General features: G+C 37.9%; 1 protein-coding gene across 15 annotated transcripts in view; it reads left to right on the plus strand.

Annotated features, from left to right (window-relative positions):
• SNAP91 (synaptosome associated protein 91) overlaps nucleotides 1–14348 on the plus strand; it is a 69670-nt gene that overhangs the window by 21797 nt on the left and 33525 nt on the right. For 11 of the 15 annotated variants that reach the window (XM_021389742.1, XM_021389746.1, XM_021389744.1 and 8 more), the window contains exons 5-12: nucleotides 1049–1151; nucleotides 2959–3052; nucleotides 4283–4394; nucleotides 5824–5930; nucleotides 7248–7289; nucleotides 11266–11336; nucleotides 11756–11761; nucleotides 12764–12791. In XM_021389742.1, the coding sequence (XP_021245417.1) occupies nucleotides 1049–1151; nucleotides 2959–3052; nucleotides 4283–4394; nucleotides 5824–5930; nucleotides 7248–7289; nucleotides 11266–11336; nucleotides 11756–11761; nucleotides 12764–12791 (563 nt within the window). The remainder of the gene's footprint in view (nucleotides 1–1048; nucleotides 1152–2958; nucleotides 3053–4282; nucleotides 4395–5823; nucleotides 5931–7247; nucleotides 7290–11265; nucleotides 11337–11755; nucleotides 11762–12763; nucleotides 12792–14348) is intronic. The other 4 variants (XM_021389743.1, XM_021389749.1, XM_021389755.1 and 1 more) reach the window with 1 other exon arrangement.

Consider the following 14348-nt stretch of genomic DNA (forward strand, 5'->3'; position numbering starts at 1 on the left):
AGTAGAATGTATGCGGAATGCGTGGATGCTACAGTAACGGGCAAAATAAAGCAATGCCATGTTCCTCCATCTCTTATTGGAGGCATATGACACCAAAAAGACTTGATTGTCTTTTAGAAATGATAACACAGGGCAGGAACAAAGCCCCAAAATAGTAGACCTCTGTTTGTCAAAGCGAAACAGAGTTTGCATGTTCAGTGGTAGTGGTTTTTGGCAAATGTGAATTCTGTCCAATGCATACTTTTGTGTACTTCGCTGCTCTTTAAACTTAAATTGGAGTTTCATGGTTTACACATCACTGTGTCATAGATGATGGGGCATCAGGAATGGTGGTAATAAACCTGAATTTGCAGAGATGCTTAGTATTGAGAAATACTAAGGAAAAATAAATTTGATTACGAAGTTGAGGAATCTGGATTTTAAGGAAGGTAACAAAAAGGGACCAATACTGAAGAGGATGATCGGTTGCTTTCTGTACACTTTTCAGTAACTTAAAGAAGAAACTCTGAAAGAAAAGAAATGAAGGATAGACTGTAATTCTAACTGTTCAGAAATTTTGTAGACTGGAAGTTCATTGAAATTTGAGGCTCCTTGTACAATCATATACCTTGAAGATCTCTGGTGTAACAACTTCATTAATATCTGTGAATGCCAGCATAATTTGTTCTGGTAAATCTAACTGCAGTAATTTTGAGGATCTGTGTGAGAAGTGGAAGGACTGATGCACATAGAAAAATGGGAATTTTAAGATCAGTCTTTATCTTGGAAGGCATGTAACAGTTAAGTATAAATTTTCTGTTGAACTGTCATTTTTCATGTTGACGGAGAGATAACTAATTTCACCATTAAGTAGTGTTACCCCATAATTATGTAGGAGCCACTAGCAGGTTACCACAGGAAACCACCCATTTGTACACTGGGTGCATCAGTTGGTAGTAGAGATAGCAGTAGATTGTTTTGATGCTGCACTATTGGTTTCTTTCTTCAGAAGCAAGAAGATGTCCTACAATGCAAAATTAAATTTGAAATATGTAACTTTTTTGCGCAGGTTATGACATGTCCACCTTTATAAGGCGATATAGCAGATACTTGAATGAAAAAGCATTTTCCTACAGACAAATGGCATTTGACTTTGCAAGAGTGAAGAAAGGGTAAGCAAAATTTAGATATGTAAACTGATTGGATTGCCCGACCCATAAAAATCCTGCTTGTGGCATTATGCTTAATTTTATTTTCTTAATGACTTCACTTCTTTGTTTAGCCACAATGAAACACTAAAATGGTTGGATTTCTTAGGTATTTGTAATTGGTTAAAATTACACAAGGTGAAGAGGAAAGACTGTGGGTACTAAGGCAAATATTGAAGACTGTGCTAAGATGCCCTGCGGAACTGGGAGCTTTTAGTGCTAGGTATTAAATCAGGGTCTTATTAAATGGTACTGCAGGGAAACTGCATTTAGAATTTGGAGAAGGAAATGCTCTGAATCTATATTTAGGATGTTTCATTACTCTCCAGATAGTTTCCATAAGAAAGATGACTTATTACAAAGGAAAACTCAAGTGAACACATGAAATTTTTAGTAGGCTAGACAGCAAACAGTTATAAACCAAACAGAATGAGGCTGTAAACTGCTGGATTGCTTTTCCTACAAAGGTTGTGATTAAAAAAAAGTGAGGGGTGATATGGCACAGAAAAAAGCTAAACATACTCATAGTGGTGTGTTGGTATTTGTCAGAACATTTTTTTGGTCTCTAACTGGGTGATCCATAGCTTCAGATTATCTCTTGAAGCATTAGCTACTCTGCAAGTGCCTTAACACCCACTGCATGTGCAGTTTTGTTGACTGCATGCTAAAGATGTTTCTTTTAATGATGAGTTATGTACAGGAATGTTCTAGCAGTTTTAGTGTATTCTGCAGCTTTGGGCTGTTAACACAGACATCATTGCCAGGTTTTCCTCTTCTGCTGTTTTAAACTAGTAGACAGTTAAGGCCAACTGTAACTGTTGTTGCTGCATAGCTTCATGCCATTCCAGTAATGTAGACCAGAGTAATCTCTTGAACCTGTCTGGAATGTGAATCATTAAGAACTTTGTGACATGAAGGATAGTAGCTAGTGTGATTGATATTACAGATAGGCTTTGATCCAGCAGACCACTTTGATCCAGCAGTCCTAAGTTTCCTTTGAAATGTGGTACTTTAAAATGCTTCGAGTTACATAAATTTAAGTTCAGGTTGCTGGGCATCCTTCAATTTCTGCATTGTTGTGTGTTTCTGGAGAGCCTTTCTGTACATTTTATTTCTGGTTCTCTGCCTCAGAGTGTAGCATAAAATGAGTAAGGATGGTGACATGCATTCCCAAAGAGGAGATACCATACCCATCAGTGAGCAAAATGGGTCAGTACGTCATGGTTGTTGAGTGCATTTGGGGTATTCAGGTTTAACAATCAGCATACATGAAGACTACTCTTAAGACTGTGGGCTTCAAATAAGAAGTGCTACACATTCATGACTGCTAAATGATCCAGCTGGAGTAAAAGGCCAGCACCACTAAGACAGTCCAAAATCAGCAATAGTGTTATGAAGGAGCAATAGAATTAATTAGAAGAAAGTGTGTTAGCATAAGAAGCTCTTAGCAACGATTGCCCTGACTTAAGTTATTGACAGGCATATATTGTGGCACTTGATGGAAAAAAGAAGCTGTCTATAGAGATATTTTTTGTCTTCAGTGACCATAGATATATCATTGAAAAGTACTCTTAGCAATAAATGTTCATTAGTTATTCATAACAAAGCTAATGTACAAGCACTATCAATTCTCTGAGTACTTCCATAGCAGTTATTTCTTGTCAAGTTGTTCAAACTCTTAAGTAGCTTCAAGCTTAAGTTTGGGCAGCAGATCAGTGTGGGGAGAGGAAGAGAAAACACCATAGCTTCTAATCTGTATTCTCTCTTGCAGAGCTGATGGTGTAATGAGAACAATGGCTCCTGAAAAGTTGCTGAAGAGTATGCCAATACTACAGGAACAAATTGATGCACTACTTGAATTTGATGTATGTACTGAAGCTGACCCTGCTTTAACACTAGACAGTGATTTAAAATGCTACACTGTAATTAACACATTTCACATTGTAGGTAATGCTTTACTTATGTTCCCAGTATGCCAGCAAAAAAAATCCAGTTTTCAGTGTCCCACTGAGGTAGACTGAGGTGAAGAATGGGACTTTCCTATGTGCCTAGATGGGTATTTTTTTTTTGTAGAGGAACAGAATGGGAAATGAGGGCTGTTTAGGAATTTTGACTCAGAGTGTGGAGTTTCATCTCTTGCGTCAGTGAGGGGAAGAAATGGAGCAAAACAAGTAGATTGAGGAATCTTTTTTCTTTCTTCTGGTTACCATCTTCTTTTTGAGGGGAAGGAAAAAGACATTAAGTTACCACATGTGCACTGCTTTGCTCCTTAAAACCTTCATGTGGTTTTCAGTTGTAAGTGAATTGACTAAACTTTAATCTAGTCTATTCATTGAAACGTGTCTTCAATATATTTATAGCATTATGAATGTTGGTGGGATTATTTATCTGCTTTAAAGATAAAACCAAGAGTCAGTTGTAGGTGGTATTGCAGAGAGATCTTTGAAGGAATCAGTCCTGAAGTTGTTCTGTTCTTTGTGGGTGGAAGGACACATTCCCAGATGGAAGACAGGGCCCACTCTAGCTTTCAGTTGGAAGCCTTAGAACCACATGGTTTTGCGAATGTGTTTTTGTTTCTTAAACAGCTTAGGAATTGTGGTAATGGTCTAGAAAGAATTTTTTTCCCTTTATTTTTTACTTATTTATTTTAAATAAAATAGAGATCTTGTAACAAACAAGCACTTACTTTCTGCCCGAGTTAATATGAGAACTGAAAGAGTCTTCAGCACATCAGCCTAACTGTATTACCTACTAGGCTACTGAGGCTTTGTTAAGCAATGCTATGAACTGACACCTTTCGTCCAGTTTAAAGCTTTTTAAATAACATTTCTGCCTTCTACCTCTTTGTGAAGGAGACAAGAGTAAGAGCTGATGGGAGTACTCTTCTGTTATAATGGTTTGAGTTGAAGTTGTGAAAAAAAAAGCAACTGTGATCTATTAAATGAAACAGAAACAACCTTTGTTTAGTTTATTCCTGTGTAAACTTGTATTCAGTGCTTGACTCCATCTGAAGCAGCATCAGCTATCTGGTAGTAGCTAAAACTGCTGCTTGCATTCGATAGATGTGTTGTAACGAACTGATATTTTATTTGTAGGTTCATCCAAATGAACTGACAAATGGTGTCATAAATGCTGCATTCATGCTTCTGTTTAAAGATCTTATCAAACTTTTTGCGTGCTACAATGATGGGGTTATTAACTTACTAGGTAAGTAAGCCAGTGTCAATATCTTAGCAAGTGAAAAAGAAGTTTCAGATCTGCTTCAGGTTTTGTTTTTGTTTTACTTAACTTTCATTTAAACAATACATTATTCTTCTCTACTCTATTTTGAAGTGAGAAGTAAGAGAAGACTTTAAGCCATAACCTCTGATGTTAGTGTTCATCTGAGGCTAGGTTTTTATATGCTCTTAAAATTGTACAGTTTATTTAAAAACACTGAGCATTTCTGTGTGTAAAGAAATGTATAGCTCTGTGGGAGACTGCATAATATCTCCAACAAGGCTAGCAAAACAGCTCTTGCTGTTTGATTTTTTTTTTAATCCAGATTATTCTTTCTCTTAAAACATGCTATGCCTTACCTGAAGTAATATCTTCCTGTATAACATTCTTGATCTGTCTGAAAGGCCAAAGCTGAAACTTCTCTAGAAACTTACTTACAGTCAACCTACAGATCCTGTGCAAGGCTGCAAACATGTTTAGAAATGCTCAGAAAACTAGATGTGAGCAACAGCATAACACACCTTAACCTTTGTTAAGGTTTTGCTGGTGGCTTTGTTATGAATTCTAAAACTAGGATTTGCCTTAAACTGCAGGAGATACAACTGACGTTGTAGAAAATAAGGTTCCATTACAGAAACCTCTGAGCACTTCAGCTGGTCTAGAAAGATAGAAACTGAGATCACTTGGCAGCATAACTGAGTAAAAACTCTGGCTGCAACTAGAAAAGGAAGAATCCAAGAAGCTGCAAAGATTATACTGGCAATAAGAAGTTCCTGAACTGTAAAGCTCAGACACTGGTCTTGCATCTATGTCGTAACACTTCCTGATGATAATTCATAAAAGTAAATCCCAGGTGTTTTGACTGAAACTATAGGCACGGAAGTTGATAAAGGAGAAACAAGTATGTTGGGCATAACAGTTGAGTTGAGATTTCACTGTCTATTGCTACTAAAAGTGCAAGTTCAGGTTGAAATATGTGACAGTTGTGCTTATTAATGGACACAGACCAACTTTAAGGAATTACTTGAGTGGGAGAGTGTTCTTTGGAGTGTTCTTCAGAGTGAACACAACTTGGGAAAGGAAATACATTAATACACGTCTAAGTATCTTGGATTTTTAAGGTTGGTAACTACTTTGTCTGTTTAGTATTCATCTTTAAAAACTGGGTTCACGTCACACAGTGCTGTGGCTCCTTGGAGTGCAGTTTTCCAGTTTATATAATTTTTAGGCTTCTCAGCAGGTTCTACTTCTGAATTTTACTAAGGGCTAGGAACACTGCTAGATTAGTGTCCAGGTAGAAAAATGTTAATGGAGTGCAATATTCTTGAGACATGACTTTCCTGAAAACTAGAATTGCTGATGAATGCAGACCTAATGTAAGATTTTTTAACTGAAATTTGCCAAATTATTTCTCTAGAGAAATTTTTTGAAATGAAAAAGGGACAATGTAAAGATGCTCTTGAAATCTACAAACGATTTCTTACTCGAATGACCAGAGTATCAGAGTTTCTTAAAGTTGCAGAGGTAAGTGACTTCCAGTCTTCTGGAGTCTGGCACTTAAGTATTTTGTGAACTTTTTTAGCACCGATATAAAATATTAATCGTGCTTGTTAAGCATCTGACTCACTATATATAACTTTGAGGCAGCATAGAAATTCTTGGATCTGCTTATTCAGCTCTTCTTGAACTAGTAAGCCCTGCTTAGGCTTTCTGCTAGTCTCTGCTGTGCAGCCAGCATCAATTTCCTGGTAATATATGTTCAGTCATAGCATTATTTCTTGGAGGTGCATAATGCATGCTTCTAGGGCAGGGTTGAACATTAGAGAAAAATGTGGTAATCATGAATAAAAGCATAATGATTTTATAAGTCTCATCATTAAGTCTTTGCAGCTAACTACAAGTTAACCGCAATGTGAAAATTTCCTGATTTTGATCCTTCTTATCATCCTCTTCTGTGGATAATACAAATATTACATGGTTAATTTACTCTTTTGCTGGGCCCTCATTTGTGGTAGTTGGTTCCTTGGCACAAGATGCACATTTTCCATGTTTCATGCTTCATTATAAAGGGCAGCAGTAATGAGCTGAATAAAATGTTTCTTTGCTAGTTTATTTAACTATTTATGAAGGAGCCTGCTAGACTCTTGAATGGCATGTAATGCCTGATGTGAACGTTGGACTTGAGGGAGTAGTAGCATGAAGACTTCAGACCTCTGAGCAACACTTCAGGCACTTATAGGTCAGCTTTACAGAACGGGGATTATACTGACTACACTTCAAGATTACTAGATGCAGTGAAGCCTGCTCTTCTGCAAAACCTAAGCCAACAGGCACTTTGAAGAGCATAGGTAAGCAACAGGACAACTAACAAAAGCCTGCAGACTGAAACCTTATCTTGATTTGAAAAGCTAGGAGGAAGGGTTGGAAAAACAAAGTGACTGGAGCTTAAACAGTTTTTTAAGTCTTGTCTTCTAGGATTTGCTCACTGGGAGAATTTTAGAGAAAATTGTGCTAGGATAGTCAGGCTTCTGGATCAGATGTGTTTGATAGTTCATTGATGCTGCCCTCTGAGGCAACAGTAGGTGACCAGAAAGTCCCACCTGATTTGCAGTAGGAAGTATGAACTTTACGAAGGTGGAAGAGTGACTGCTGCAAGTTGATGAAGGTAATGGAACTGCTGCTGGAAAGCTGGGGGCATCTGCATATGATAACACTATAGTCTTTTTCTAAAGACAAAGTGCATTAGAGTTTGAAGTGTGTACCACTGTTCTATCAAAATTAATGCCTGCTGCCATGGAATAACATGCTTGCATTTTACTTCCTTTTTTAAAAAATCCACAGCAAGTTGGAATTGACAAAGGTGATATCCCTGATCTTACACAGGTAAGATTCTTTTGTAATCTTTTTGGTCTGTGTAATAAACATTTAACAATTAATAAGTACACCAGGAATCTAAATGCTTATAGAAATCAATGTTTTCAAGCCCTCCAAATTTGCAAATAAGAAAAGAACTGCCAAAAGCTGTTTATGAAGACTAATATAAGTAGATTAATATCTTCCGTGATATCTTCTGACTTGTAGCTGAAGGGTGAGCCGTGTTGCGCTTTCCTTGCTGAAGGACAGATTCTCACAGTTGTAGAACAAGTTTGTCTTTGACAACAAATTACATGGAGGTTGTGATCATGACTGCTTCGTAATCTCTCCCTGACACTGTAGTGGTCCAGAGATGAAATTCGGAGCAGCAATAACACTACTGTCACAGTCTAGGTACAGTGAACTTGCAGAAGTCACAATTTCATTGAGGAACTGTCAGTATATAGCAACACTTGAACACCAAAATTCGCCAGTGCTGTAGTTGCTTGAATTCTGTTCTGCTGGCACATTTCCAATAGGCTTTGTGCTTAATGTGAAAAGGATATTTATGTGGAGGAGGGGATACTACAGAAGAATTTTGAATTTTGGCAGTTTCAATGTCAGTAAAATAGGAACAGAAGAGCAACCCAAACTGCTTAACAGTTGTAAATCTTAAACGTTCATAACCCATACATTTAAGTTTTTCTAAAGCCTTTAGAAAACCTGGTATTTATTGACATCTGAATAGTGGTTCTCTTTGGTAAAGAAGCCAGTTATTAAGTCTGAAACTCAGTTGTCATGTGAAGGTGGAGAATTTTAATCTTTATAGCCCTATAGCATCCCATAATTTCTACTCACTCTCTTTTGGATGAGGAAACAGAGTTGTATGGAAAGCGGAACTCAGTTTTTAAGTAGCTAAAGTAGGATGTTCAGCCAAATCTGTAACTAATGGGCTCTTTTTTTAAACAAGGTTAAATTAGACATATACCAAATCCTTGAACCAGAAGAAGTCGTCTTAAGTTGGATTAACAAAATATGCTTTATAAATGCCTTTTATCTGCTCCTGCTTCTGTTGCATCAGTCTAGTGGAAAGGCTGCCTGCTGGAACTGCACAAGCCCTTCTCCACTGCAGTCAGTTGCTGCAGTTGCTCAGTGACTATTTAGTTGCTGCTGCCTCTGTTTCTGAGGTCTGTCAGTAGAGGTCTTTAGTTACTTCTGTATCTGTTACTGAAGTGTATTTCACATCAGAAGTCAACATACTGACCAGGAGTAGCCCTTTTTTGGGCTAACTGGAAAAACTGATATCTAACTAGAGTTGCCAGAACATGGTCCTCTGACAGGAAGAGGAAGCTGACTGCTAATCTAACACAATTCTTTATTATGCAGTGAACTGAATAATAAATTATGCTGGGATTGATAACTGCCACACATGGCTATTTGATAGCAAAGCTAAATCTCAAACGGTCCATCATAGCTGTGTTTTCCCAAAAGTTGTTTGGGACTTGCTGAAGCTCATTTGCAACACTCTGTAGATCTGCACAAGACCTAGGCAGTGTATTTTAATGAGAAGTAAGTAAAAGGTGAATGATAAAAGTGAATTTCAATTCATAAGTTTTATGTGCAATTATATATAATAATAATTCCAGCTAACAACGTTGAAATATCAGTGGTATACCCGAATTCCTAAGAGAAGCAGTAGAATCACAGAATCACAGAATGGTTTGGGTTGGAAAGAACCTTAAAGCCCACCCGGTTCCAATCCCCTGCCATGGGCAGGGCAGCCACCCACCAGCTCAGGCTGCCCAGGATCCATCCAACCTGGCCTTGAGCCCCTCCAGGAATGGGGCATCCACAGCTTTTCTGGGCAGCCTGTTCCAGTGCCTCACCACACTCTGAAGACAAAATGTCCTCCTAACATCTGATCTAAATCTCCCTTCTTCTGGTTTAAAACCATTCCCCCTTGGCCTATCCTTATCAGGCCAGTAGTCAGTATTATTACACAAGAAGTTGCCTGTGTTGACATTTGATGTGCCTGAATATATTTTAAACCAAGAAAGTGGTTACAATACTGAAATAGAAGTTGATTGCTGTCATCTTTGAGCTTTCTGGTTTGGCTGCAAGGTTTTGGAAGCTGAGGAGGCATCTTGGCAGCTAGGGAGCTTGGCTCATTTTCAACTATAAGCCAATACCGAAATACAGTGGTTTTCCCCCAGATAGCTAGTGAGTAACCCATAGCTATAGTTCCCCCATGATGCTGACCAACAGATAAATCTAACTGAAGCAATATCCAGAGGAAATTAAGTGATGTTCAGAGTCACAAATAGGATACCAGACAATATTTAATTTCTGAAGTAGGTAGACATTTTTCTAAGGCTGTTTCTGTTAATTCTGCTTGCTAGATGAGTTTCATGTTTTCTTGTCTTTTCAGAAACCTGTAAGTAATGTATTGAAAAGATAGTTAAATTGTGTAGAGCTGCAGTTCATAAGAGGAAAAAGTAATGGATTTTTTTTTTTTTTTGAAACATAGCTTTTTGCTTACCTGGCTTACCTAAGGAACAGTTTGTTTCTGGTGCTGTAGCCTTTTTGAATACATAGAAGTCTGAGTCTCTTCTTCAGTTAATAAAAGACTTAGTAGCAAGTGTTCTTCAGCAGCAAGGAAAAGATTAACATATTTAACCAAATTCATTATTGTACATACTTTCTTAGAAAGTGAATAGACCTGCCTATGAAATAGCAGTAATGGTTAAGATGGTGCTGCGTTGTGTATGTACATGGGATTTACATTCAAGCCACCAGTTAAGGATTGTTTGGGAACTTAAAATTTTTGCATGTATTAAATTACCTTACAACTCAATTAAATGTCCAAATTAATATAAAAACACTAGAAATACACTAAGCTCTGCATAACTTCTAGGTACTAAGCATCCTGAAGCATCCGCTTTAGCCAGACAACTGGTTTTTAGCATACTGTACATATAAGCAGTGGAAAGTCTGTTTGCAAGCAGAGCAGGCTGGATTTTTTTTTTTTAAATTCATGTGTATACCCTGGAATTAAAGACATTATTTGTGAAAAATACCATAGGTTTTGCTGTCAGGAGTTCTGGTTGATCTGAAAGACACTGATAAAGAGAATTCCCCTTTTAAAGACTGTACCAATGATGAAACGGTAACCCTGATGAAATACTTCACTGTTACATTCTGCTGTATCTCTCAAGGGTTTCCTTCTTGTGTGTTGATCTTGTAGAGTTCTACTTATCTAGACAGTATTTTTATATTGGAGTGGCTAAGCGCACTGTCATTTGTATTTATAACTACTTTTCTTAACTACCATTGTAACAGCAAGTGCCTGCCTGGGGATATTGCCAATGAAAAGGTTGCTTAAAATAAAACCTAAGATCAGGGAGTCTTAAAAAATGCTTAATTTTTGTCAATATCCAAAGAAGTAATCTTTCTGAATTTTTAGTTATTTGCTGGGCTCAGTTACCTGTGCCTAGTTTTGAGAAGACATAACTGAAAGCTGGTATTGGGATGCTGAGAGTATTAAATCAAAGGTAACTGATTTGGGGGGCATTGGAACAGACTTTTAGTTTATTTAGATATACAAATACTATGCAACCCTTTGGTGTTAAATGATGTGTTGGAGATCTCACTAAAGCTGGAACTGAAAGGATGACCTTGCACATGTTATTTTTATAACTGACCCTGTGGATGCCTGTGCTGTTGTCAATGCTTAAAACTGACTCAAAGCATGGTGAGCACATCTAGGATTTTGGCTTTAGGCTCTGTTTAGTAAAGTTAAATACTTTCTCTCTGCAAATTTTGACACAGTATTATCTTTCAAAATCTCTTTACTTGAATACCTGTAGCATGGCAATCCACTACTTTCAGTGTTATAATAACAGCATGAGTGTGCACACGGTGAACTTCAGAGAAGTTGTGCTTGATTTCTAGTATCATCAAGTCAAAGTAATGTTTTTAAAAGTGTGTCTTTCTCTGTGCTTTCAAGGCTCCTAGCAGTCTTATGGAGACCCTTGAGCAACATCTAAACTCTCTGGAAGGAAAAAAACCTGGCAACAAGTAGGTATATGTTTTGAGAACTTGCCTCAAGGCAGAATATTAACAATTTGAGACTAGCTAATATTTAGGTTTGCCTCCCCAATCTCCTTTAGCCAATTCGCTGGTAAATAAGCTGTGGTAAGACTCGGCTTTGCCTTTCCCTTACAAAGTTGTAATAATGACAGCTGTCTTTCTTACTGGGGTGGGGGATGGGGGAGAGACACTGAACAACTCAACACTTTTCATAATGAAGTAAAATTAACTGTGGAGCTGACCCAGAAGGAACTATTTTCCCATACTGCCAAGGGTTTTATTGTCAAAATCAATGTGTTTTCTAATGGCTTTGCATCCTCTTACTAGATGCTTGTCATGGCTAACTCTAGGAAGGATTAAGCTAAAATTGTGTTTTCTCTTTTGCTGTTGCTTCACTTGCAATTTAGTGAAGGGTAAGTACATATGTTTACATATCACTTGCATGCAGATGTGGTTTTGGTGATGTTTTTGTTTTGTTTTTAAGATGGCTTGAACAATTAGATATCTTCATTAAATTGAACAATTAGATATCTTCATTAAATTGAACAATTAGATATCTTCATTAAATTGTACTTTAAGTTATTTTTAGTCATTTCTGTCTTAACTCCAGATCTTCTAACCCATTCAACAACTCCTAGGATGTATCCAGTTCAATTAACCTGTAGGATGGATGCTAGTTCAATACTGGCACAGTTTTTAACTTCAGCTCCTCTTTTCTTAGTTAGCACCATTGTAATTCTTCATTTCTTAGATCGAAGCAGCTCTAAAAATGTGTAGCAGTATTTTCATACCTCATAATAATGAAAGTAAATAAACACACTGACAAGTAGTCTAATTTATGACTAAAGCTCTATAGATTAGCATTGTTGCAATTATTCTTGCATGTGAGAGAATTTTCAGCTTGGGACTTTCCTACTCTTTCCATACTTTTAAATATTATTTTAAAGTGACCCTGACTTTCTTTAAAGAACAGGCTTTCGAAAATTGGCTGAAACATTCTGAGAAGATTTATTTTAGATAACTGCTTCCCTATTGGTCTTATTCTGCTACCCTTGCAGGATTTTGTAATATAGCTACATCTTGCCCCAGTAATTCCTTCCTACTGACTTCTGTAGGCCCTAAGGCAAGACATTTGCATGCATCTCTGCCTTTCTTCCATTAAGTAGAGCTTGTTTAAAAGGCAGAATAATCCTGTGATACCAATTAACTAAAAAGATTCATTTAAGCTTTGAAGTAACAATTTGCATTCCTTGTCTATAGTGACACATGGAAGTCTGAGAAATGGGGAAGGCGTGCAGTTGTAGAAATCTTCAGACAGCTATGATGCTTAGTTTTTGGTCTTTTTGCATGTGTTTTAAGTTTCAGAAACAAGATTACAAAAGTGTACTTATCTCAACCCCCTTTTTTTCCCCTAGATCTGGGGCTCCTTCTCCTCTGAGCAAGGTAAGTACTGCCAATTGCTGTACTTGTTAATAACTGTTCATGTGATATGCTTTATAACATAAAGGCATAAAGAATTAAGTTTTTATCTCCTAATTTGTTTTTTAGACTTGGTCACCTAGATTGTACCTGAATGACAAAGTTGCATCTTTAGTCAGTCTTGTAAATAACAGCTTCATAAAATGACTTTGGTGATCTACAGGGTGATGCTGCCTAGACCAGTGCAGGATGCTAAGCAGCTTTGCTAGGAGTGATGGTCATGCTTTGTGAAAGCCAAGACACTCACACCTTTATCCCACCTTTTTTTTTTTTTAAATCTTCATCAGTGAGACAGTTGCTCCATTCTCTTTCTTCTCACGATTCTTCTCTCTGTTTTCAGCTTTTTATGAGAAAATGCTGACTCTTTCTTCCTAAAAAAAGTATATGGTTTTAAACTGTAATCTGATATACCCACTTTGAGTATTCTTTATTAGCGCAACTGCTAACTGTAAAGCTAGAGTTGCCAGTGAAAACAACTTGGTTAGAGTGTCAGATAAACTAATGAGCTTTTCAGTGTTAGTAATACTAGTTCCTGCTGTACCTGAATGATTACCACGTCATAGCTCCATGTTTAATAACAGGAGTTGTATAGGAAGAACTGAATGCAAATTTCTGAATCTGAAGAAGACTGTTCAATAGTTGATTCTACTGAAAGCTCTTAAATATCTTTCCAAAAAGCCCTTGCGTTGTTTTTAAAAAGGGCTGTTTAATCATACTGTAGCAGTTGATGAAAACTACATTATAATCACACACAGAATCATCAAGGTTGGAAAAGGCCTCCATGATCATCCAGTCTAACTTACTCCCACTTACCACCAATATTTCCCCACTAAACCATGCCCCTCTGTAGAACATCTAAATGTGTCTTGAACACCTCCAGGGATGGTGATTCCACCACTGCCCTGGGCAGCCTGTTCCAGCGCTTGATCAGTCTTCTAGGGAAGGAATTTTTCGTAACATGCAACCTGAATCTCCCCTGGTGCAACGTGGGGCCATTCCTTCTAGTCCTGTTGCTAGTTATGTGGGAGAAGAGGCTGACCCCTACCTTGTCACAACTTCCTTTCAGAGAGTTGTAGGTAGTGGTGAGGTCTCCCCTGAGCCTCCTCTTCTCCATACTAAGCAATCCCAGTTCCCTCTGACACTCCTCGTAAGACTTGTGCTCCAGACCCCTCACCAGGTTTCTCTTCTTTGGACACACTCCAGGGCCTCAGTGTCTTTCTTGTAGTGAGAGGCCCAAAACTGAACACAGTACTTGAGATGTGGCCTCAACAGAGCTGGGTACAGAGGGACAATCACCTCCCTGCTGCTGCTGGCTACACTATTTCTGACACAAGCCACGATGCCACTGGCCTTCTTGGGCACCTGGGAATACTGCTGGCTCAGGTTTAGCTGGGCATTGAACAACACCGTAAGTCCTTTTCTTCCACACAATCTTGCAGCCACTCTGCCCCAAGCCTATAGCATTGCCTAGAGTTATTGTGGCCGAAGTGCAGGACCTGGCACTTGTTCTTGATGAACTTC

The sequence above is a fragment of the Numida meleagris genome, chromosome 3 (genome assembly GCF_002078875.1).
Source record: "Numida meleagris isolate 19003 breed g44 Domestic line chromosome 3, NumMel1.0, whole genome shotgun sequence".
Classification (NCBI taxonomy): domain Eukaryota; kingdom Metazoa; phylum Chordata; class Aves; order Galliformes; family Numididae; genus Numida; species Numida meleagris.